This window comes from Syngnathus scovelli, chromosome 12 (genome assembly GCF_024217435.2).
Source record: "Syngnathus scovelli strain Florida chromosome 12, RoL_Ssco_1.2, whole genome shotgun sequence".
Lineage (NCBI taxonomy): Eukaryota > Metazoa > Chordata > Actinopteri > Syngnathiformes > Syngnathidae > Syngnathus > Syngnathus scovelli.
This window is the reverse complement of record NC_090858.1, coordinates 5,757,584-5,784,644: the sequence shown is the minus strand read 5'-3', so window position 1 is coordinate 5,784,644 and position 27,061 is coordinate 5,757,584. Positions and strand designations below refer to the sequence as shown.

The following is a 27,061-nucleotide window of genomic DNA, read 5'->3' as shown; positions in this document are numbered from 1 at the left end:
GTCGAGCCCTGTGCTCATTTGCCTGTGTATGTTCAACATCTATAATCCTTCCTCTCTTGTGAAATCACACACGAGCTCAGACGAAACATGCGCGTGTGCACACAGCCACTCAGGCACACGTGCACGCCAGACCCCTTGTGAGTGTGTGTCTGCCAAGTCAGACGGCAGACTGCCAGCAAATAAGGGGGCTGTGATGGGGCGAGGGCTCATCTGCCGGGGTTAGCCAGCTACAGCCACACACACAAACACACACACACTTAAGCACTGGCCACTTAGATTAACGGGGTTAATTACCGCAACATGGCGCTTGACTTTCCCACTGTGGCGGGATGGGCAGGTCCGGCCAGGGTTACGGTAGAACCAGGGAAGTAGCGTCCTCATGTGGATACATACTTCCAGGTACATACATATATACACTGACTTCATGACAGACAACCATTATTAGTGATAAAATAAACAACAATGCATACATATTCTAAAAATATTCTAAGTTTCAGCTACTGCTGGTGTCACACCCAACTGTCCTCATTTCTTATTTAAGTGTGATTTGTATACAAACGGTCCTCTATGTTTGTGATTCACGATACTTGTCGTGACTCGCCGGCCCACACATTGCCACAAAGATTTACGGCGTCTAATATTAAAATGTGATAAGGAGTTAAATGGTAGCCATTTTAAGGCGTAAGCGCGGAGCTGTGATGGCCGCCGGGGGTTTTGGCGAGACGTGTGAGGCGCGCGAGCTACTGTCAGGTTGAGAAGTTGAGGCACGTTTAATGGCGAGAAAAGGCAGAGAGGAGGTGATGGGAGGTTATATCAGAGTATGTAGGAGTACGCTGAATGACAGAGAAGACACTTGGTGAGGAAGACGAAGGCAGATGGTAAAACTAGTGCATGTGTGAAAAAGCAACAGGAAATCCTTGTCTTTGCCAGTCTGGACTAAATACGGCACACTTTGCCACCCGTTTGTTCACACACACCCCTTCTCGTGTTGTTTCTGGAAAACAAGAGGGGGGAAAAAATCACGGACATAAATGCTGTTCGCAAAAAGTTCTGTTTCTGTGTGCGTTCATGCTGTGGTCCAACACAGTGGCAATAAATCAGATCACTCGTCTGCTTTTTTTAAGGAGTACATTTGTATTGAATTACAGTGAGGGAAAAACTAACGGTGACTCACGTCTCTTATACTGGTGACTGTATGAAGAAGAAAAAAAATGTTATTGGCACTGTTATTTTAATGTCATTTGATAAATGATGACCAAAGCAAAACTTGGTGTTTAGTCTCTGAGGTTTGGAACATTTAAAGATGACATATCAGTCTTGCCCTGCAAGTCTATCATGTTTTTTTTTTTCTCAACATATTCGAATATACTGCACTTGTATATTATGGGAAAATTTTTCACAACCTATGTTGCATAAATATACTCAATGGAACGTAAAACGTGCAACTTCTGTACTTGTTATTATTGGACACACATAGTCTACATATGAACCAGTAATACCGAATACAAAAAGCACTGCATTTTTTTGTACAAAATTTAGTTACATTTTGTGTGACAAAATTTTTATAATGCACATTTTTATCTCTGCGGTAAAACTAAAAAAACAAAAAAAAAAACACACTCCCAGGAGGCTAATCCAGATGAATTGTGTGGATCAGAAAACCTTCAAATGCCAACGTAGGATTACTTTAATATCTGATGATTAATAATGAACAAATATATTATTATGACAAATAATGTCAAATATTATAAAAATGTTCCAGCTGTTACTGTACATACTAAAAAAACTTTTCTGCTCCACACATCATGAGATAAGCCAGCCTTCTACCCCCATGACCCTGACCGATAGCACCAAATTCCATATTAAGCACACTCACACATGCACATACACGCTAGCTGTACCCTTATAGACATAGGTAGACGTATAGGGAAAGAAAGGTGGTACATTTGGGACATGTTTTTTGGCAATGGTTATATAGAACATACGTACATACACACAGCGACACGCGCGCACACATACACACACAGACAGACATGCAGGCATACGCAGAAAAGCAGCTACGCTATATGTTTCAACTTGATTTAGAGGGCTCAGCTGCAGGGAATAGGAGTGAAAAAAAAAGAAAGAAAAAAGAGGGCAGGGGACATAGACGGACTGAGAGAAATGGGCTAGTGTCGTTTACAAGTAGAAGGTCTGGGGAAGAAGAAATATAGTGACTGTATAACTGTTTTAAACAGAAACGCTGGTGGTTTTTATGAGGTCCAGTAGTTGCTGCCCTGTAAGGAGAAGTGTGCTTTGTGGGGAATTAATCTGTGCATCTGACTCACTGCAACATACATTCCATAGACATTCAGAAGACATTTGAGAGGGTAGCGACCCAAAACGGCTTTGTCAGCTATTTTACAGGGACTTTTTCTCCCTCCATAATCCATTCCAATAATGTTCTTTGTGGATCATTCCGAATGACTGGGATATGATGACTTTGGAGAGACGTGCATGTGTGTGCTTTTAATGATGTGACTCAGAAGCTTTTTGGGGATGGCAGCGAATGATAGCCCGCAAACGGAGAGAATAAAAGCTCATCTGAAAGCCAAAACAGATCCATAAATGGATACACATGAATGCAATAGTGTGTGTGCTTTTATCACTTCATCAGAAAGTTGTCCAACAACCTCTACGGTTTGAAAAGAAAAAGAGAGCACTGATATGTGATAAGATTATTATTCATCCAACATTGTTTATTTGAAATGAATAGCGCACTGTCTAGTGCTGAATCATACATCTGTTTCCTTAATACATTCCTCGATCCTTGTTTTTTTTTTTTTTTTTATTCCTGTTTTACTACGAATATATTTTTAGAGATATCCGACAAATCTCCTCAATTTGATCAGCACAACCAACGCTTGTTTTGTTCCTCTCCTGCCTTAGCCACACCCAAGTTGAGCAGCCTCTAAATATGTAATATGCTCATCTAATTAGCTGAGTAACCTCATCAGAAATATTTTTGATCAAGATCATCAAACAGCAATTATTGTGTTTGTTAAAGAGCCCCAAAAACATCGTGAGAAACTCTTAATTCTAAAAATCAGGTCGGTTTGCTTTCTCCGATTTTGTGTTGCAACTTTCTGTTTTAACAGACGGGCGACAGTGCTGATTGACTTGCTCTTTATGATGGCTGACAGTGAGCCAGGTGTGTTGTGAACGTGTGAGTGCATCTGTTGATGAATGGCTTTTAGATGTCTTTCATCCACTACCTGCCTTAAGACAAATAGGGAGGAGATTGGAAGAAAAAAAAAGAGTGGTAATAAGCAGGTATAGAAGCCGCCCACCTCTTTCTATGAAAATATTGCTTCAGTGGGTATTGGGCTCTGAATCATGCCTGAACTTGACCTGACGTGAATCTTCGTGTCTCTGGATCCTGTTTACCCTGGAACCAGAGTTATTTTCTCCCCGTCAAGAGCCCCTTGTGCGCTCGTGCTGCGTTTAAGTCCCCCGATTTTAAATTCCATGCATAGAGCTTATTCAGCGCAGTGTTCGTGTGTTTTAACATTCATAATTGCAGAGTATCTCATTGCAGCGACAAAATATTTGAAATGTGAAGAAATAATTTTACCATCAGGCAATCTGAAAAACTGCAAAAAAAATAAATAAATTGTCGGACACAAAATACAGTTATATCATTCTCACCCAAGTCAAATTTGGTGTTATCTGGCTTTTTATTTATTGAATGTGAGAAAAACTAACTTCAAAAACTATGCATGTGAAAAAGTTTGGATTTACGTTATTTTCTGCATTTTACAAATTATTCTTATTCTTTTTCTTACTGAAGATTCTGGAAGTACTAACACAAGCTTTTGCATTTATCTGAAGGATCTCTGCAGCCTTGAGCACAATCTTCTTCACAAGCAAGCAGAACACGAGACTTCTGAGCCATTACACATTTAAAACCTCACGTTGGTCTATTTTGAGAACAAGAATGAATGATTTTGAACTTGGACCATGTAAAATATAAATAACACATAAATTACATCACTGTGTTCTTTGTTTGTATTTCCAAAAGAAAAAAAAATGCTGTTTCATTGCAAATTGGACATAGTAGAACAATAACGAGTCACATCTATTCCACTTTTTCTGACAGCGCACCAAAAACGGGTAAAACATTTTCAACGTTTTGACCAGGATACAAAATTCACAGTCAACTGTATTCTTTTGGGAATACTCAAAGTTTTGTCTTACATGCCACCGAAAAAAAAGAAAACATTAAAAGGATGTAACTCACAGCACATTCCTTTCAAATGTATTCTACATGTGCTATGGTTTGATAAAGCCAGACGTGGATCCTGCTCTACCTTTATCTCAGGGGGGGAAGTCTGCTTTCTCAATTATCTCTGTTTGGCGCTACTTCTGACCTGTGGCTGTATTTACGCGAACACACATTTTATCCATGGCTTTTAATGGCGTATAAAAAAAAAAAGAAATCACTTCCTCGTCAAAAAGCTCTCTCCTAATAGCTTTTCAGAGTTGTTTGGGAGCTGTTTGGGTTTGGTCATTAGTGGACCATGAATATGTGTGTGTGTGTGTCGTTTTGGAAACCAGCTGACAGATGCGCTGTAAGGTCGTCTTAGGTGGGATTGAGGGGTGGAGAGAGGGGGGAATTCAGGCTGTGCCCATGAGGGTGGGGTTAGTTGGGGTTTAGGAGAATGTGGTGCAGCACTTAAGCCATACTGAACCCTGATGGGAATGCCAGGCCCCCACACCACTTTTCAAAAATCACTAATGGAGCATCTTTGGACACACACGCGCACATACAAGCACACATGCCACATGCCTGCAGACACAAGTAGTTGAAATGATTGCACCTGGATATTGAATCCACTGTTTAAAAGATGTGACTATTGTAAATGTGAGCGCGCTACTTTTCTTTCTGTTGCTGTTCTCACTTCTCAGTTATTTACTGGCCTTTTTGTCCTCTGCCGGTGGCCAGGCGTAATTCAGCGTGTGTGTGTTGTGTATGCAGAACTGAATGGGGCTTCGCACGCAAACAGAAGAGCCTTTCACATCCATCACGAGTCTTTTGTCGCCTATCCATACCATATGCTCTGTAGACATCAACCCGACATAAGCACACTGAAACAATTTTTCGTCACCACAAACAAAAAAAGCTCATTGCTCTTTAAGTCGGATTTTTTTTTTTTTACTATTGAATCTATGTTTTAAAATGCTGCAGAATCTCTGGCTCATAAAGATTGTCGCCTGATGCATGGAGCCAAGCAGAAATTCTACATGCAAAGAAATTAGCCGCTAAGACGTTCATTGATTGTTTTTTGATCCACGTCAAAGGGAATCAAGTATTCACAATTGTAAGAATGCATAGCTGATTATTTCATGTTGCTACTCATATTTGTATGACAAGTAGAACTTAAAAACCTCCCACATGGACCAGAAAATGATGATAGACTTGAAAAAAAAAAAAATACGTATGACATAACAAAAAAGGCCCATGTGTTTTCAATATTGGCCACATGGAACAACTATTGCCTGTAGGTTTGTGATTATAATCAGTTTTTCTTCCACTCACCCAATAAAAAGGGTGTCATATGTATTTTTAAAGCAGTAGCAGGCACACAAACACACACGGAACATATTTTATGCCTCTACAATACATTTATTCCCGAGCAAAATTAAGGATTTTTAAAAAATTCTCCAGGATCATTGCTTGAGGTCTGTCAAATACATCTGTCTACCAATTTCACACTAACCAAAAACCTGTCTCCATCAGCTTGGCTGTGGTTCGAGTGTTGCACACCCTGCTTCTCTTGGAGGACAAAAGATTTCTTTTGGCAACAAGCGCCGGGCTTATTTCTGCGAAAGTCGTCCCGGTCTCCTCACAAACACACACACATACACACACGCACACACACGCACACACACACACGCACGAGTACGCAGTTAAAGAGGCAGGTAAACTGCTGTTCATTTCATATTAACACAGTCATATATTCTTCCTGTCTCGCTTGCTTTTATCTGCCTCGCCTGCTCTCAGCTTTTGCTCGTTCTATATAAAACGTCTGGCGGATCGATTGGGCTCTCAGGGTGTAGTGACTGTAGCTCTAATGAATGAAGCCTGCAGTGTTTATTAAATAGACAAGGTTGAGAAGGAGTAAGTGCTGGAGGGGAGTTAGTCTTTGCACTTTTTCATCTCATTGTGAAAATGGTCAGTGTTGATGTCTGACTGCTAGGCGTGGGGGTGGGGGGGTTGGGGGGCTCCAAACCAGAGTCAGAAACGCAGGGGAGTTCTGGCTGATCATTGAAGGCTGAAGTCAGACATGGTTTTCAGAGCGAATTTGTCGTCTTCACACAGTGAGCACAAACTCTGGTTTTAGTTTTCTCCGTAGATCCAACTTTTTTTTTTCCTTTTTTTCCTTTTTTTTTAGTTTCCATGCACAGACTTTGATGTAATGTGCACACAGCTTGAGTGCTGAATTATAATATTCTAATTATAAATGAAAAGTAATATAATCATTTTAGTTGCGTTACCTGAAGAATCACTGCAAAACTGATGCCCAGTTGGAAGATGAAAATAAAATGCTTAAAAAAAAAAAAATCCCCAAATACACCCAAGATCCACTTGAAGTTGTGGCCTCATCTGAAAAGTAGGGGGGCGGGGCTATCTTGATTTTTTTGTTTTTGGTGCAGCCAAAATATCTATTCAAGGTCGACAGTGAGACTGTGGGAGGCTGTTTGTGTTAAAAGCAGGATGGCATATCTTTCCTCTCCTTCCTCCCCCTCTCTTCTCATTCACTCTGTCACCACAAGCTGTATTGGAAGGCAAAGGCTTTTTATTGCAGATGGCTTACAGTCATAAATTTGTATTAAATATGTCCCACATCGATTGGCCGTAAACGAACACAATTAAAGAGATCGGCTCTGAGTACTTCCCAACTAGTAGAGTGGAGGGACGACAGGAAGAAAATGGCTGAGCAAAACTAGGATGGGCTTGATCTTGTATATTCACACAATCAAAATGTTTCTTCACTCAGTGCAGGAATCTTAATTCTTAATTCTACTGAGATCATTTTGACAAAGCAATGCCCATAAAAAATGTGTTTGCATTCTCAACCTTCTCAAGCATTCAAAGACACGTTCAGATTTTGTGAGCCAGGCACCATCAACCAACATCACTCGCTTCTGCTCTTAAGTCCCAGAAATTTTGCATTTAATATTCATGGGTGGTTAACAATACGTGACACTCAGAATTTTCCTCATTTGGATTCTGATGATTTGTCTTTTCCTTCGCGTCACTATGAAATCAGAACACTATGGGAATTATAAATTAAACTGGGTAATGGATAGACGGTGATGACGAGAACAAGGGCACGGACAACTGAATTTAAAATCAAAGTACAGAGATTGAGAAGACAGCCACCTGTATGCAGTGTTGACAGACAGATGGAGGGATGAAGCCAAGTGGGCGGAGGAGGGATTAGATGAGGAGAGGAAGCAAAGTGCTGTGCGTGTTTGTGTGTGGGCCTCCGTCCAGCTGAGGTGTTTGCTCGGCTCAGAGTGATCTCCTACTGCGGTCACTGCAGCACGCACAAAGTACACACGCAGACACGCACACAGACACACACACACACACACTGATGACTGAATTGTCGTGCTTGGCAGCTGTTGCAGATCTCTGCAGATCGTTCAATACTAGCCTGTGTGCGTGTGTCATTTGTGACCACCAAGCCCTTCTCTCACTTATGGCAAGTAATGAAATTCTCAGTGTGTTCCTGTGAGAGTGTGTGTCAGTGTGGGCAAGTGGATTTGGGGTACTGGTCTCAAGGAAATAAAAAAAGTGTTTTTAAAAATATGAATTACATAAATTGTGCATTGATGTTTATGAATCATTTTAATGTGTATTAGTGGAGACAGAACTAAACACCTAACTACCTCTTGTTCATTTTCCTCCTTCAAGTAAAAGCCCTGCATGTCAAATAAATTCAGTTATGTGCAATCAATCAAAAGCTTAAATTATTCAGTCCCAGTAAAGTCCAAACCAACTCGGACCGATCAAATTAAATCTGATGAAACGGCAAGAGAGCAAGAGTTGAAAGCAAGAGTTTGCATCTCGGGATGGGGCCCACACATGCAGGCACAGTTTAGTGTGTTTGTGTGTGTGTGCACGCGTGTATGTGTGGAGACTGACTCTTTGTAACCAAGTTCAGAAGCTTCCAACATAAGCACAGACACATTGAGGACCACCTTCTGTCTTTCAATCCCTCTCTGTCTCTCTCTTTCTCTCTGGCTCTCTGTGCACCTAAGTGCTGTAATTTAGCTGGTCTGTAATTTCACCATGGTGGTTTCGGGTTAAGTGGAGGCTGTCATTGCGATCAGGGGTGCCGGCCTTCCACATGGACACGACGCGTTCACTCGTACACACCGACAAGCATACTGCCACCGTGCATTTGGATGCTTCTGCAAAGGTCACCTCCATTTAATTACGTGTATAAACACAGTTTAAAGGTGCAGGCTTTGTCATTAGAACAGCCTTTACAAGGTGCGTGTGTGTACAAAAACATTTTGCAGTTATAATGGCTTGTGGTGGACTGAGTACGCACGCACACGCACAAACACACTCGATTACAAGAGAGTTGCAGATACCACAGTCTGTAGCTCGGCGGGGGTTCTAAACACAGAGACAGAAGGTATTGATATATTCCACAATAGACACGGACAGATTTTTTTTCTCATAAGAGAGAGAGAGACTGTGTGGCAGGAGCATGCAGACACACTCGTTCACGTGCGCACCCATGTACATGCATCGTGCATGCAAAGAAGCTCGCTATTGTTGTTTATTTTTGTCATCTAAATGCATTCATGAAATACCATGAAATAGCTCTTCATGATTTTCAAGGCTGCGGATACCATTTGGAAAATATGGAATTTAAATATTTGAAGTAATTTTAGGCCACGGTTTGTTGCTATCAGCCAGATTTGTATGTATTCAAAACATTTTATTTGAAATTTATATTAATATACCATTGATATTTTGTTTGTATTGAGTCAAACCCAATCAATTCATGCAAGTTTCAAATTTATTGAAATTGTAAGACATAGTCTATCCTTCCATCCTACAATGCTCTACCAAAGTGTAAAAAATGTCTTCTAATTTGAGGGGCAGATGCAATAATTGAACGGAAAGCCACATAAACACGCTTAAATGTTTCCCTCCATAAGTCTTTGTTTATACATTTGAAACAGAACTGGTTTCAACTTGACCAACAAGCATTTTTAAATGAATCCGCAAATTTCATCATGTTTTTAAATGGAATACACAATTGTCTCCTCACTCCCGTTTTAATGATCAGTTACTGCCACCTCAGTCAAGGACACCTGCAAAGAGCTTTGATGGGTATAAAGAGAGAAGGAGCAGTGTGAGCAAAGGTGGAAAAAAGATTCAAACATTGAAACAGAGTAAAAAGATTTCACAAAAACAGCTGGTAAATGGAGAAATGACTCATTTCAAGAAATTGATCAAATTCATGTTTGTCAAAAAAATACAGACAATCAGCAGTGGCCGAGACTTTAAGTATTTGTAAAATCCTCCCAAAAAATCAGCACTTATCAGTTGTGACATTAGAACTCCATTTTCCAAACTATTTCTATTCAGTCTCTTTTCCCCTCACTCACACATGTGCATGCACACTTGCAACTACACAAGCAGACGCAGGGGGTAAGACAAGTGAAGCTACCTTAATCTCTCCCCGTTCCTCCCTCTCCCATGCAGCACCACTTAAGCGTCCAAGCAATGCCCTTGCTTTAATAGAGTGTAATGCCTGAGTCGGTCACCGTCGCATGGCTCGTATTGAGTGTTAGGACATTTCAGAAACCGTCTGTTCTCCAGAGTCTCACCGGGAGCTTTGACATTTAGCTTGGCGTAAAGTCTCCAATGCTATCATCCCCCCGTCCACATCTTTCCTCTCCTTCCTTTTAATAAACCTGCTGTGATTCAGCTAACCTGTTATAGCATGTTTGTCGACTTGCTATTCATTTTAAATGAAAGTATTACTTCACTTTTCTTACCTCTATCGCTTTGCCTTCATCTTTCTGTCTTCATTCCACTCACTCACTTTTTTTTTTTTACCTCAGAGTGGAAGAGATTTTTCCTAATGAAGTGGTTGATGGGAGTATATTACAGAGAGATGGAGTGGAGCAATCGTCTACTCTAAAATCCATTAACCTTACAGTTTCACTCAGTGCATGGCCAAGTGTTTTAGGGACCATACATAGATAGCTAGGGAGTACCGAAGTCTTTGTTGCCTTCATATTTTTTTTACATGTTGGAAATTAATCTCTTGTGTTACATTGCTGTTACGCATCTACTTGAGATTATTCATAATAACTATTGCCCTGTAATTAGTCCCCCCCCCAAACAACAACGATGTTTTATTTACTTTTATTTCAAATTATTATTATTATTAATGGATGGTATATGTTAAATGGCTTCGGAGGCAAATGCATTTTAAAGGCAGCAATTCTGTTGAATAGTTTGTGGATTTTTATTTTTGGGCTGCAACATTTAAGTTGGTGAAAAATGCATCAATACGTTGCTGAAAAATGCATCAAATCCCACCCACACGAGTCATAAGGACACATCACGCTGTTTCTGCATCTCAGAAATAGAACAGTCTAAATTAATAAATGGACTGACCAGTTCATCAAGAGGAAAAATGAATGATTGAATAAAATTAACCATCCCTAGTCTTGATAATGCAAATGATATTCAGAGGTTAAATCTGATGCAGGTGGCCACATTAGCGGTAATTTGTGCCGATTTTAATGATCCATAATTTAGCAGCCCCTGTTCTGGTCACGTGGGAGACGACTGTGTGTTAGAAAGGACAGACTCGGAAAAGGAGAAACATTTCATGAATATTGCTACATTTCTATCTCCTGGTTATGTTTCTGTAATTACATTGTTGTCTAAATTTATCACTGTTTGTGTGCAAGACTGTTTTGGTGGCTGTATGGGAAGGGAAAGAGATGGTCCGCCAGGATAGCACTTTCTTTATTCTGCTGCTGACATTAAAGGACTAACATTTAGTCTAAAGGGAAGCATTTTGTTCCAGAAAAGTCTGAGAGAAGAACAACACTCTAAAAAAAACATGCACACCATATTCTCACATGTAACTCATGTGGGGCATGACCTCAATAAGAGGTAGTGTTGTATTTGCAAAGTCTGCAACACCATGTTCCAACTGCTCTTGATAGCTGGAATATTTAGGCCTAAGGTTCCTAAAAGTGATTGGTTCATCCAAGTATTAGTTATTCAGGACAAAATATTAATAGTCTCTATACAGTGGCAGCTTTGATGGTAAAAAATGAACAGAACTGGAGCAGTTTCTGTAAATCTATTCTTGTTGAACATATTACTCCTAAGATCTCCTCTAAGATATTTTTCTATTTCTATGTCACTGCAGGCAAAGAAGAACCGACAACCTACACATGCACTACTTGTAAGCAGTCGTATGGCAGTGCCTGGTTCCTGCTGCAGCACGCCCAGAACTCCCATGGTTTCCGCATCTACCTGGAAAGTGAACATGGCAGTCCTCTCACCCCACGAATGGGTGGGCCTTCCTCCATGGGTGGGGGCGCAGATTGCCCCTCTCATCCTCCCCTTCACGGCCTCCATCTGCCTCCCGATTCTAGCCCTTTCAATCTCCTCCGAATCCCAGGCTCAGGCTCAGGGGGAAGGGACAGCGTAGGAGCAGGAAGTACAATCGGGGTTGGCGGTGGGCTCCATCATCATCAGCGTTTTCCTCCCACACCACCTATCTTCAGCCCCCCTCCAAGGAACCACCTGGACCCCCACCACCTGAGCCCGGAGGAGATGGTGCTGGCAGCCCACCATCCGAGTGCCTTTGACAGGGTGCTGCGCCTCAATCCCCCTCTTCCCATGGAGCCCCCTCCAACAATGGACTTCTCACGGCGGCTTCGGGAGCTGGCGGGTAACACCTCAGGATCCACTCCCCCCTTATCCCCCAGCCGGCCAGGCCCCATGCAACGCTTACTCCAGCCATTCCAGACAAGTGTGGGAAGCATGGGCACGGGAGGCGGCGGTGGCAACAAGACTCCATATCTTGCAACTCCACCGCCTCTGCCAGGTTCCATGCAGTCCCCCGTGGGCTCTCAGACCACTCCTACCACTCCACTTCCCTCCGCAGGGGCAACACCCTCATCCAACACTCCAATGAAATCCAAGTGTTGCGAGTTTTGCGGCAAAGCGTTCAAGTTTCAGAGTAATCTAATAGTGCACCGGCGCAGCCACACAGGAGAAAAGCCGTATAAATGCCATTTGTGTGACCATGCTTGCACACAGGCAAGTAAATTGAAGCGCCATATGAAAACTCACATGCACAAATCCTCCTCGCCAAACACAGGCAAGTCAGAAGATGGACTTTCGACTGCCTCCTCTCCAGAGCCTGGCACCAGCGAGCACATGGGCAGCGCCAGCAATGCCCTTAAGTCCGTGGTGGCCAAGATGAAATGTGAAAACAACAGAATGCTGCGCGAGAATGGAGAGGAAGAGGAGGAAGAGGAAGAAGAGGAGGAGGAGGAGGAAGAAGAAGAGGAGGAAGAGGAAGAAGAAGGAGAGGAGGAGGAAGTGCAAAATGGAGAGAGGGCTGTTCGACGAAACAACAGCTACCACTTTGGCTTGAACCTTGAAGCCACACGTCAGCATGAAAACAATGGTGGTATCGGAACCCGACTGGGAGGGATGACTGATGAGGGGTCCGTTCCACGTTCGCTCCCTGAGGTCATGCAGGGAATGGGCCTTGCCGCTAGCATGCAGCATTTCAGCGAAGCCCTCAACGCACACAAACGGAACGCAATCGCCCAGGAGAACCACCTCCATCACCACCTTAACAGAGGACATCCACAAAATCGGGAGATGTGCGATTCTAACTCCATGCCGGAAACAAATCGCGGCGAGGAGGGCTCGCTCTTGACCGTCAACGGACGCGGAGCATCCCCAAACGAATCTGCCTCTGCCTGCCTTTCAAAAAAACTGCTTAGCCCGAGTCCACTTAGTCCTTTTTCCAAACGCATCAAGCTGGAAAAAGAATTTGACTTGCCTACTCCCACAATCCCCAACACGGAAAACGTCTACTCGCAGTGGCTCGCTGGCTACGCTGCTTCTCGACAGCTCAAGGATCCTTTTCTGAACTTCGGGGACTCCAGACAATCGCCCTTTGCCTCTTCATCCGAGCATTCCTCAGAGAACGGCAGTCTACGATTTTCAACTCCTCCGGGTGAACTTGACGGTGGGATGTCAGGTCGCAGTGGTACGGGAAGCGGGGGAAGCACACCTCATCTCGGGGGTCCCGGGCGGCCCAGCTCCAAGGATGGCCGAAGGAGTGACACTTGTGAGTACTGTGGCAAGGTATTCAAGAACTGTAGTAATCTGACCGTGCACCGGCGCAGCCATACGGGGGAGAGGCCGTACAAGTGTGAGCTGTGCAATTACGCTTGTGCCCAGAGCTCCAAACTTACTCGTCACATGAAGACCCACGGTCAAGTGGGCAAGGATGTGTACAAGTGTGAAATCTGTCAGATGCCCTTCAGTGTCTATAGCACCTTGGAGAAACACATGAAAAAATGGCACAGTGACCGTCCTTTGAGTACCGAAATAAAGTCAGAGTAGAAGGCCGAACAATGGGACCTTTCCCCCCCTGCAGCTATCTGCCATTAACTCCCCGTTTATTCCAAGACTCTTGCAGTTTTTGCCCCAGCCCCAAAAACTCCACTTTCACCAGGCTGGTGAAAAGTTAAGACCATGTGCTCTGCACCAGCACACCCCGTGTTCATTACCCATTGAATGCATGATCTGTATCGGGGCAATACTCTTGCATTGAGGCAAAACTTCAAGCCTTTTTCTTGTGCAATAAATTACATGTTGTGTACTATTTTATTTTTTCAGTTTACCGTTTTCATTTCGAAGAATTTGTCAGCATGCATAGTATGTTTTTGTTAATCAAAAACAAAACAAAACAAAAAAAGAAATGAAAAAAAAAAAAGAAAAGAACTTGTCCCTGGTTGGTTACTTGTTTAGTAAATGTGTTGCTGTTTTTCTCTTGTTATGTTATTTTTCTTTTTATTCTTCAAAAAGAGAAAAGGCAAGAAAGATACAGTATACCCATGCTGCATACACCCTGTAACACATATCATGTACAGTTTTGAGTTGTTACATGGAAAATGACCCACGTCTGGAACCCCTGGAAATGCACTTACCCGGATCTTTCTAAAAGATGCCATGTTCACACAGGGTTAAAAAAAAAAAAAAAAAATACGGAATAGGTTCGACGAGTAAATAAATAGTAATGACGGTCAAATTTCAATAACGCAAGGGTGTGCAAAGACATCAAATTGTACTATCATTTGGTAAGTAAGAAAGAGTGCCTTTGATATTTTAAGACTACATTGGCCATAATCTTATCTGGAATAAGTTTTGGGGGGGGAAACTAGGCTGTTGAAACCACCAAGAAAAGGTTCTTGCATCAAGCACCTGCCTGCCCCAGTGGACCGTGACACCTCATAATCAAAGCTTCACTTTCTAGTTACTGACCATTCAGCTACCTAGTACATGTTCAATGGGCTTCGCTTCAATATGTGGATTTCATAAGGAGCATGGTACGACCAGTGTTGTGGATATCTGAGTATTTCTAGTTCCGTTTCTGAAAAGGAGCTACTACTTTTAAGAATCAAAAAAAAAAAAAAAAAAAAAAAATGCTAATCTGTAACGTACAATCCTGAACTTGAGGGATACCGGTGATATTTGTCCGAGTTAGCACAAACCTGCAACGCTGCTTTGATTTGTGGTGTGTGGAATGACACATTAAAATATGCGTGACCTCCTAAAGAAACTCGAGAAGCATTGAAATACCTTGAAGCTAGTCAGAGAGAAAGCTACAACAAACTTGAATATACACACAGTACGTGTTACGGAGATTGAAAGCGATTATTTCTTCATTTCTTCAAAACAGGGTCCGTGACAGTGATCTTCAGTAATTTCAAAAACCAAATCCATCAGTACACACTGGCTCTTTAAAAAGAGTGAAATGTGAGCATTTTAATCAGTATGCATAGGCAAATGCGGAGCAAATGTTTCATTGCTTTGAAATCCAAGAGGAGAGATCTTTTACCAGTCAAGCACTTGTCATTCAACCTGGAAGTACCATCATCTCTTTTGCATTGTTCCACACATTTGGAGTCGTGGTCGAAATATTTCATTGTAAGAAAAGACATGAAGTGCACTGTTTCAAATTCCAAGTTTAAAAGTTTACGGTGAAAGGAGAAAAAGGTCCGACTGGTAAAAGCAGTAAAACACTCTGTCAACAAATCATAAAAATAATAGTTACTCTTCACCTCCTTGCCAGGTTAATCATTTGTTAATGTGTCTGCTGGGTTTAAAAAAAAAAAAAAAAAAAAAAGCAAAAACAGTCTTTCAACAAGGTTTGGACATTTAATGTACAATACTCAGAGATCTTTTCAAAAAGGACTCTGGGCCCACTGGCAACTGTAGTGTTGACTTTGGTGAAGAGCTGCATTGTTTCATTCTTGCCATGGATGTCTTGGATAATCTCTGATTTTGTCAGCTGGACGATAAACTCAATTTGTGATGTTCACACTTTTGTATAAATGTCCCATTAATTATAAGGTATGGAAATAAACTTTTATTTCTTCCCGGAAATAACACTTCACTGTCTTTTAGGGCAAACTGTTAAGTTTGTTGTCGTTTCTCTTTTCCTCAGCGTCTTGGTAATGTTCAAGACTTCGATCACAGTATATATGAAATGATGAAATAGAAAAGGGAAAAAAAAAGCAAACAAAAAAAAATTAATCTGTGATGGTTTTGTATTTTATTTTGCCTTGGCTCTTCACAGCTCTTCAGGTTGAAATACAATTTGCATTGGGGAAATGATTAAGATTATATATAAATATATAAAGAACTTAAAATATAGGAAAATACACGTACATGTCAATTCCTATGCTTAAACACATTTATGGTTGATTTTTCTGTATTTCTAGAACTGTATTTGAATTCAATGTTCACTTAGAGTAGGCACTATAGTATTTATATTGAGGCTCGTATTTTTAACTGTTGCTTGTTCTCTCTAAAAGGTACCATACCTTTTTTGGTAGTGGAAAAAATCCCAAGCTGCCACGGTATATTTTTTTAATTTGGCAGGATAATATAGTGCAAATTATTTGTATGTTTAAAGAGATAAAATGAAAAACCTTTCACAAAAAAAAAAATAAAAAAATCAGCTAAAGTGTGTGGCATTGGGAGGCATTGTCGGCCATATGATGGCCACTGCTTTTTCCCCAGTCCACAGAGGTCGTTGTACATATCTTCTTTGGTTTTTGGTTTCGACCCTCCTTCCATCCTGCTGCCACTCTTGTATGATTTCATACAAGCTGACATTGGCCTGTTTTGTTGTGCGCTTTTGTCTCTCTTACCGTACCTGACAACATTCCAACAAGTAGAGAGAAAAATAAATCATATGCAGTACATGCAGTACAAAGTGTCAAAATAAATATGTTTAAAAATAATTCAATGTTTTGCAGTTTTTTTTTCATTGCCAAATACAAAATGGTGCTTTCTATTCAGATTGGGTACACATTCATATGCCAAGCATATTTAAAATTGACCTGGGAGACGTGGAGAAGCCTGCTTAAGTTAAGAATTTTTGTAAATGGCAATGCGGAATATTTTGTTATCAGCCTTTTCTATTCCTGTTCTGAGAGCTGTTTGTTGTAACTTGAACTTGAACTTTTATCTTTTACAATGGGAGTTGCTATTTATTATCACCTATATGCTCTGTTCAAAACAGAGACATGGGATGGATCCTTGTTTTGACTTAATTTTATTTTATATTTTTTGTCAGAGTATATCATTTATTTTGTATTTGTGGCCAATGGTCATTTGACAAATCAAGCTCTTTATTAATTTCTGTTGTATATGTAGTACCTGTTCAGTTGTATTAAGAAAACCACTGTCTGTGTTTTCTGACAGATGTCTGCATAATCCTGTTCACACACCCATTTTGTCCCTTTATCAAAAAAAAAAAACAGTTAATAAAAAAAAAAATGAAAGTATATTGGCACGTGTCCATTATCTCTGTTTCTCTCTCCCTCTACTAACATACACATATCTCGTGTTATGACGGGTTAGGGTAGACATTGTTTCTTTGTTGTTCTCTCAATGTGTGTGCGTGATTTCCTCCGTACGTGTGTGTGTGTGTCACTCTAAAGTTCAATGCAGTATGCTACTGATAACGGCTATTCACAGTCACATGTGCCCGATATTCACTTGACATACTAACAGTATGAGTACACATATAATAGCCCGCTCTCACAGAATGTCCTTAAGCAAATATAATTATGTCCCTCAGTTTGCTCAGTAGTCACAAAGCCTCATAAAGCTGTCAGGATCAATCAGCACCATGTCCTCCAGCCACTGCACCCTTCGGCTCAGCTTACACACTCTTCAGCCTCTTGAGCAAAGATAGGTACTGGACGACTTAAGAGAAAAACTTGTACTGAAGATTTGATCAAATCGTATGAGATGTCGTTGACGATGAAAAAAAAGTCAATCACAGACCTCTGCCAATGCCATAAGATCTCACAGACTAAAGACTCACTTCAATTTCTTTATGCATGCTCAACTCCGTTCGTCAAGATTGATGAAGAGGCTGGGAGCCACTGAGAAATGGAGGCCAATACAAAAAATTGCCACCCTCATCCAGATCCAATAATAATAAATTCTTCTTTTGCCTATGTACAAAATAAAGATTCCAATTGATTATTATATTATATTATATTATATTATATTATATTATATTATATTATATTATATTATATTATAAAATGTTCTTTAATAGTAAGTTGCTTGTGAAACGACTCCCAAACAACCAGCTGGACTTTTTGTTTGCCAATACAGTATGCGTAGGTGGCATAACATGGTGGCGAAACACTTCTTATACATAACCCAGAAAATGTCACACACAGCATATGCCGCAATACACATAGTTTAGGAAACCCAGTGCTCTGGGACCCTTGAGGTTCAGGTAGGTTGGACACGACCATATATATAATAAAGCTTTATTTGCCACCCCATGACCTACAATTGGCAACAGTTTCTGCTTTGCTCTGTGTTAAACAATGAAACTAGCCACTGTGCACCACCTGGACGAATAAAACAAATCAGCAGCACATTTTTTTTGCGCTTTCCCTCCTCCCTCCCACTCTGTACATTTTTCCAGTTGATTTTGCGACACGCTTATTGTTGTAAACCTCCAAAGCATTCAGGCTTTTCATCGAGGCGATCCTTTTGTGGTTTTATATGAGGAGCGTAATGCATTTGTCACTGTAATAAAATGTATACAACCATGACCTGCAGTCTCCAGTAACTGCCTGCGCATTTGTCTTTGGCCTGCAGGCTTTATACTTCTGCATTTACAGTAGAAACTTCATTTTCCACACTGCTTTTGTGTATGGCCTTGACGCAACACAGTTTCAATGCAATCGAATATAAAGATGCATGAGTGTTTTGTCTTTTTTCCTTCTGTGTACTAAAGTATTTTATGTGTACAGTACATAGTGTTGAATGCCACAACAATTCATTTTGTCTGAGACAACCTATTGAGTAGTTCTATAATTGAATACATGTTGGCTGACCACTGCGGTATGTGGGAACTCACTGCAAAGTAAATGATTAATTCTATAGTGGACTTTCCATGAACATTACTCACAATTTTCAATTCTCATATTGAGCACAGAGAAAGCAAATATAAAAGCCCTACCAATGTCAAATTAGTAAAAGAAGTGAATCAGTTTTTCAATCATGTTTACATGTGTCTTTGTTTCATAGCAAATTTATTTTTTGTCCAAAGTCAGATTTTTACTGTATGAGCGATCTTTCAACAGGCTGTCCATACCACAGATAACTTTTTTTTTTTTTTTTATGTGGACTCAAATCTATTTTTACATCATGTGCTTATAATTTAAACAATGCACTATTTGAGGGATCTGAGGTAGAGGCAATTAACAGACCAATCAAATTGGGAATCTTTTCCACGTGACAGGACTCAACCAATCAAATGCATTTTCCGGGACAGATTTGCAAAAAGGCAATGATGAACGTGAATCTTCTTTTTTTCACCAATGAATGACTTTTTAACCTTTCATGAATGGGAATCACCTGTCGTCCATAATTGAAGTTTGTCTTCTGGTATTGTCTGTGAAATGCACCTCTCTTTTCTTCTTGGGCATAGGCTCTCATTTTGAATCCTCACTGGTACACCGTCTACTCAAGTAATGCTTTTTGTACAATTTATCTGAATAATAATAAAAACACAAGTTACCCTCCTCCACTGTACAAACTGATCCTGTGTTATATCAGCTGCTGTGACTCTGTTCACCCTGTGACCTCATAACTCAACAAAGGAAGGAGGTTGTTCAGGCTTCGTCTTGTTTAGAGCCTCCGGGGTCACGAAGGCTATCGCTCTGATCTCTGACCCCAAAAGGAGAGACCTAGTGGCCAGGCTGGGTGAACGGAAAATCCCTCAGGCCTGAGCTGGATAAAAGGATGTTCAGGAGAGACATGGATTATTCGTGTGTGTACGTGGGTTTGTGTGTGTCTTGCCTGACTTGTGTTACCAAGTTCCAAAGTCTCTGATACAAGTACAGAGGTCAGGGATGTTAATTACAGCTAGACAGAGGAGGGATATGGCTCTATTTTGTTACAAGAATGAGGGGAAGATAGCAGAAGGAATGGCAGAAAGTTCAGATGCACCGAGGTGTCTGTGTTTATGAGCATTTGTGCGTGCACGTGGGAAGGAATGATAGACTGACGTGGGTTATGGGACATTGTGTTTTTTGTTATGTCTGATAGCAAAGTGTTTCTGTGACCTTCCTGCCTTCAAGCTTTTTTTATAATAGACACATGCAAGCGTTGCTCTTTCATCCTTTCATTTCATCCCCCCACACCGCTTGCTTTTGTGCATATTTGTTGGTGATAGTTCAAAGGTCAACATGCAGTTGAGAGTTGGGTTTCACATGAGTGAACACCTTTATTGCTCACCACAGGGTATAGGGGAAGCTCAAGTGTGTATGTGAGATAAACTGTGGGTGTGTTTTGAATGTTTTGTCTAGTTCAGTTTTACTCTTCCTCACCAATTTCAGGAAAATCCTTCCCTGATTCAAGTCATGTTTTTTATGCATTAGACTTTTATATTTTCAAGTGCAAGGCACATGTCCTAACACTCCGTTTATCAGCCTTTTGGTGTAAAGATCACCGTTTCATCACAGGACTAACAAATAGGACATCACTTTCATAATCAGCATACATTGCATGTTTTGGGACTGTGGGAGGAAGCAGAGAGAACATGCAAACTCCACATAAAAATACCTGAACTGACACAGATTCAAAGACAGATTAGTTTATCTGGTCTGAAACAGTTACCGGTAGTCAGATCCCCCCAGACCTCAGACATAAGGGGGGCACAAGAATGGGATAAATCATTATTATGAATATCCTACAAACCAACCTTAGAATACCCTAGAAACTTACTCTGCTCCATGTATTTGTTGATACTCTATTAGTGCAGCACTGCCACTTGTGTCATTCTAACTCAATTTTACAAATATTGTTTGCCAATTTTATGGTCAATGCGATGACCACATCCAATATTGCAGACGCGCTGACATAGTGCTTCGAATAAGCCACCCGTTTCGACGTGTGATTACAGCAGAAATAAAATGGTAGCAACGTGGCAAGACGACAGGTAGGACAACGGAAAGAACTGAAACAGAGGGCTAGGTGTGCGAGGTTTATATAGGTTGGCTAACGAGCTGGGAACAGGTGTGGAAATGAGCCGGAGGTGCGGCCAATCGGCATAAATGCTGCTGACAGAACGGGAGGGGCAGGAAAGTTGAGCTGTCCAGAGTACCGTTCACGTGGATGCATGATAAATGTATAGTTGTTCAACTGGACTGACCAAGAGAATGTGTTTGTAAATTACACACATTCAAATTATGCATATTTACAGAATCACTATGCGTCATTCAAGATGCAATCTGAGGAGCACCTTTTTAGAGGGGGCTCAGTGTCCTGCAGGCTGTGAATGTCAGTTTCTCTAATCATGGGATATGGTGTAAAAGGTCACTCACAGTCGCCTGACCTCAGCTTGTGTTTGCACGAGAACATTCGAATACAGGCATCCGTGGGGCGATCGGAACCACCAGGAAGCGGAGCCATGACAAATACAGGGTATGCTTAAAATAAAAAGCACTCCATCCATCTTCTTCCACTTATCCACGCTTGGGTCATGGAGGCAGCAGCCTAAGCAGAGACTTCCCTCCATACTTCATCCAGTGGGATACTGAGACATTCCAAGGACTGCCAACAGTCTGTCTTACAGATCCCGGGTCTTCCAGAGACCAACTCTTTGTCACTATTGACCCTCAGAACGAACCGTTAAAGTATAAGCGTAAATGGTATGATGCCTGTAGTGCACTTCTCTGTAATATGCAGGAGACACAAAGGAATGACATTGCATTAATATTTGAAATAATGAATCCGTGTGGTCATTAGGCTGGTCTCCTACGCTTCCACAGCAATATATTAAGCCAAGACAAGCGCCATGTATTTTACATGGTCCTGTCAACAGAAAATGGATCCTTGTGGCATAATTATGTCTCCTTAGGTGTGTGTCTATCTCTCTGGGAAATACAGAAAGATATGTGTGTGTGTATTTTTTATGTTTTCCATTTTATTTATTTTTTGATCAGAGACGCGAGTAAACTTTTCCGGATTACTTTTTTGTGCTGTTTTTGGATCCCAGACAATGGTCCAGGTGGAGGTGTTGATGTGTACCTGCACATTAAATTCAACAAGATACATTTCCTGAGTCTTCTGAGTGTGATGTAATGTACCGCAAGACATCATATGATTATTATCTGCCTAAATTGCATCAAATGCAGTGATTCTTAAATGGATCATTTTTGAGTGGAAAAAGCTGGAACCTACCAGCCAGTCATTCACAAATCTCAGGGTTAAGTACCTATAACAAACATTCAAATTCGATTTGATTGACGGAATATTACCCCAAATTTCGCCCTCATCCCAGAACTTGGCTGGTTTTCATAAAAAAGGGCTTTTCTAATATGATTGCTGTTGTCACGTGTCTCCACTGATCTTTTGGAGGGAGAATTAGGTCTGATTGTTAGAGACACATTGTATGTTAAGGTCCAATAGTTAGATAGACAGACAAGTCTGCCCAAACCGCTGAATGAGTGGCGGTCTGCCAAGACCAATAAGAGCAATGGGAGGTTGGGGGAGGGGAGACACTCATGTATTATTCATAACTATTCACATAATCCCCAGACTGAGGAGGGTGATCTTTATTGTGAGTATGCATAAGTATGTGTCAGTAATTTAAGGTAAAACAATGCCGTTTTACAGTACACACCCTGAAACTGCATTGTATAGTTTACAAAGATTGGAAGAGTGTGATAAGTTACAATAACAGAAAATGCAGCGTACCAACCTTCTTTTGGTATTGAACCCATTGTCGGTAATTATATTAATTTAAGTACCGTTGGCACTATTAGATATACTTGTATTCCAAAATGACATATTTTACTAGGATTGTGGTAATGACGATCTCAAGTCGATTTTGAGAGTGCATTTAGTGGGTAATGATCCCACTCAAGCTGCATGAAAGTGGAATGTGAATGACAAAATAACCCATGGCGTAAAACTAAACACAATAGAAAATTAATTATGGGTGGGATTACTTGCACTAGGTCATTCAGATTTCAGGTAACCATTAAGATCCGTTTTAGCCAAAACAGTGCAGACTCTAGTTTGAACAGATACGTTGTGAAAATATATTATATATATATATATATATATATATATATATATATATATATATATATATATATATATATATATATACTACAATAACACAAGTACCATTAACCTTTAATTTCATTTCGCAACAGCAAATTGGACAACAGAGCAAGAAATACAAAGGACAATAGGGGAGATACATAGTTTTCTAAATCTGGACTGAAGAAAATGCAGGGTAAAAAAAGAAGACGAAAGAAAAGAGGGCAGAGTGAGGTGGACAGAGCGGGAGGCTTTAATTGCATGGCGGTAGCGTGACAATTGAGAGGAGAGTGAAGGGAGGCAAGTCTCTAGGAGTATTGATCACTTTGGTTCTTCCATTTCATTCACTCCTCACCCCCTTCTGCGTCTCCCCCTTCACTCAATTTGCACCCCTAATTTAGATTGAGGCATGTGAATGCATTTGAGTGAATGTTGAGGTCATTTTGCACCCTGTTTGTCCTTCAGTGTATGCTTGCATCTCAAACACGTGTTTATTTATTAATCTTGTTCCTATCATTTGACAGAGGTGCGGCAAAAACTAAAGACATTTCAAGTGATAAACTATTTCACTGGTTTACTTGAGAATTGCTCGTGAGAAGTTGCAGGTTTGCCACTTTTAGTTTTGCAGGCTTTATAAGGAATGTACGGCAGGTGAAAAATGGTGGCGGAGGTCGTGGGGGGTTATACTTCCTGATCGATCTCCCGTCTCCCTTTGGAGTGACCCTACACCTCCTCCTCGGCCTAATGAGACGTGCCTCATCGTGGGACCAACACATGGACCACCCCCACGCACACACACACACACACATACGAAAAAAGTGTTGCAAGTCCATTTTCTTTAATTTCACAGTTCAGTTACAATATGTTTCTTTTATTTATCTGCTAATCCCTAGACAGTTATATCAATTTTGTACACCAGGTGGACCACTCTCTTGAAAGATATATGCTTAAGGCTTTGACCTTCCACCCCTGTCTCAGTCCCAGACTAAATCAATTCCTAACCAGACAATCTTCTCGCCCTAAATACCGGCGTCCACTTTTCTGAACACAATGACTAGAGCAAACTACTTGGAAATAAAGCTTCATATTTGCTTCACGAACCATTTGTATTTTTTACTCTTCTTGATGGCACTGCTGGTTTAAATAAAATAGTTAAAGAAATGGCAAGCTTTCACCCCAATGTTGAATATTGAACAATTGCTTCATGGAGAAAGTTTGAAGCTTCATTTTACCATCATTACTGTTTGGAAATACATTTTATACATTTTTTTTCTTTTGAACAAACCATGTCCAAGCATTGTATGTTACACTTACAAAACCTTTCAAGTGTGCTGAAGTTACACCTGAAGGGAGAATGTGAAGATTTCATTCCAGGACAGTTTAGAGTAGCAACTTTGATGACTTATTCGATGATAAACTTTGGTGGATTTTAAGTCCTACACACAGCAGTTATTACTAGTCTACTCACTCCCACTCACATATTCCCTGCTGCTTGGACAATGTAATTGTGTATCGATTGTCAGGAAAAGGATAAGTGGATTGTTTTTAATCTCTAGACTTGAGAAGAATATGAATTCATCCAAAGTCAAAACACTCAAAATTCCAAATACAATCAATAAAGCTCTAAGGTTTTTCTTACCTTCTGTAAAATAATGTTCATCAAAATGAATCCTTACTTTTTTAATACAGAAAGTCTGGATCTGCAACTGCTTGGCCTATTATCTTTCTTCCCAATCACTATCATTGTCTTGATGATCATATTTGTGTTCATTCATTTGGCTTCGTGATTTTTATCATTAAATGTTGCATAAGTGCATTTTATCTGATGTAAACTTTAATCTCAACAGCTAAAGCAAAATCTGAGCAAAGGTTTATAATGTTGACAACCTAACAACTTAAGACTTAAATAATATAATGAACCATCTTAGCCTCTGTGGCTATTTCAATCAACGTAAGAACTACAAAGAATGATTTATTTGTTAAAAAAAAATATATATACATTATGAGTACCTTTCAACCTTTTTCAAACCACTTTGGTTCTGTGAAAACAAGCCGGACCTGACCAGACTGCTTAAACTGTTTATTTGACTTGCTGCTGGGAGCACAGTCGTGTGGAAGTGTGTCTGTGGAGGTATGACTCGTGTGTGTGTATGTACTAATGAACAACCTCTTTTATTTTGTGTGTATTACCTTTCAATGCTTCCTCCATGTGCTCTGAGTGTGTGTATGTGTTTTGAGGTATGTGTTTGCAGACAATGTTTCCTTCCTTCCTGTTCAAGGGGACCTGGTTCGTTGACCGACCAACGCTTCTCTCACTTTCTGTTTATATGTGTTGTACGTTACGGAAACTTGGCTAGAAACTGATCACCGACAAGGCTACTCTATTATTGAAGTTCCTGATTCTCAGAAACACATTTACAGATGCACTTGGAAACTATTCAAACCATGTTATATACAGTCAAAAAAAAAATACTTGAAATGTCTTATTAGCCTCTTTGGGGGATTACAGTTCTAGTACAGAAGTATTAAAAAATATATTGATTGTTGAAGGACAATAGATATATTTTTGGACCATCTTGTCTCTCATTCGATCTACTGCATGGACTGCACACACAACACATATGGGAATTAAATTTAGGAGGTCACAATTGTGTATCATTGTGATGCAGCAAGATTGCGTTTGGGGTCAGAGCGCTATCATGTTGCCAATCAGCCAGGCTGCTCAAAGCCCACGTCAGGTTTTGATTGCATTTAGAATGGTTAATTAAATAAAATATGACATTATGTAAATGTCTGTGTCTTTGCCATATGGCCCGAGGAGATGCCCCTCGTCCCCACACCACCTTCTCTCATCTCACTAGGGGCAACCAGGCATTCTATGGCCTTGTGTGTGTGTGATAGCAGATGATTTTGCCCATCTTAGGTAGTTATGTGTGTTACCAGAATAATCACACATACAGATAGAGCAGATAATATTTACTGATAACCCCGCTGCAAACTTGACGTACGGTACATACGTACAATAGGGAGTTTCTTTGCATGCTTTGCTCCATGAAATAATGAGTTAGAGGTTATTGTTCACATTAATTGCACTGGAGGCTCAATTAAACACAAATCTCTTATTTATGTCATTTTTGTTTTTTTTGACTTTGTCCGTATGTTGTGAATATTTCACCCGTTTCGTCCCTTTGGTGTTTTGGACTCATGGATGATTTTCAGGGTTGTAATTCACTGTGTTGTCCATATGAAAAATATATACAGTCATTGTTTATTTATGATAAGAGAACTATGTATAATGCTTATGCACCAAATGCACCAACAGCCTATCCCAGCGGTCTTAAAGAATATTTGATTCTGCTCATACTTGGCTTGATTATTTGAGGTAATTTCTCGACGCTATTAGAGCAGCACACGCAACAGCAGGGCTGTGTTTTACCATTGGCTTTTAATTGGTATTATCAAAATAAATAAAATGAATAAAATAAATAAATAATACCACAAAGTGCAATTTTATCATTCAATAATTAATTAACAAATGACAGAAAAAAAATCATTTAATTTTTAGTTGCATGAAGATCTTGTGCAATCTTGTGCTTTTTGTTCACTTACATTCATATTACTGTACTGTGTATTGTTTATGATGATTATCTTAATAGAATAAAGTGCATCTCCGTCTTTCTCTCTCTAACTTTCTTTTCTGCCTGTCCCTTCACTGGAACCAAACCACAAAGGAAACTGCTGAAAAGCGAGAGAGGCTGTGGTTGGCACACATACGCCCAAAGGGGCCCAGGCCTGTCAGCTCAGTAGCCCCACATCTGGAGCCTCCCGCTGGGCCAGCAGCCTCCCTCCAGAACCTCCTCCTTCAACACCACCACCGCTCCTCGGGGAGTACTGAGCGCACAAAACTACACTCACACCATTACACATTCACATGCCACACACACGCGACAAGCACACTTCACCGAACTCCTTCACACAAATATTCATACAATTCATGCTTTTGTTGCCTTTTATTGCTTTTAGTGAAGCCAATTTCTTTAATTTTGCTAAAGACAGAAAAAAATGGACTGACAACAGGCTTTGTTGCCGATGTGGCTGTTCCTTCCTGCACAT

At 40.5% G+C, this 27,061-nt stretch overlaps 1 protein-coding gene across 1 annotated transcript in view; it reads left to right on the top strand.

Moving 5' to 3' along the window:
* bcl11aa (BCL11 transcription factor A a) overlaps nt 1–17,167 on the top strand; it is a 33,976-nt gene extending 16,809 nt beyond the window's left edge. The window contains exon 3 of the mRNA XM_049735836.2: nt 11,469–17,167. Coding sequence (XP_049591793.1) covers nt 11,469–13,693 — 2,225 coding nt within the window. The 3' untranslated portion in view covers nt 13,694–17,167. The remainder of the gene's footprint in view (nt 1–11,468) is intronic.
* The last annotated feature ends 9,894 nt before the right edge of the window (nt 17,168–27,061 follow it).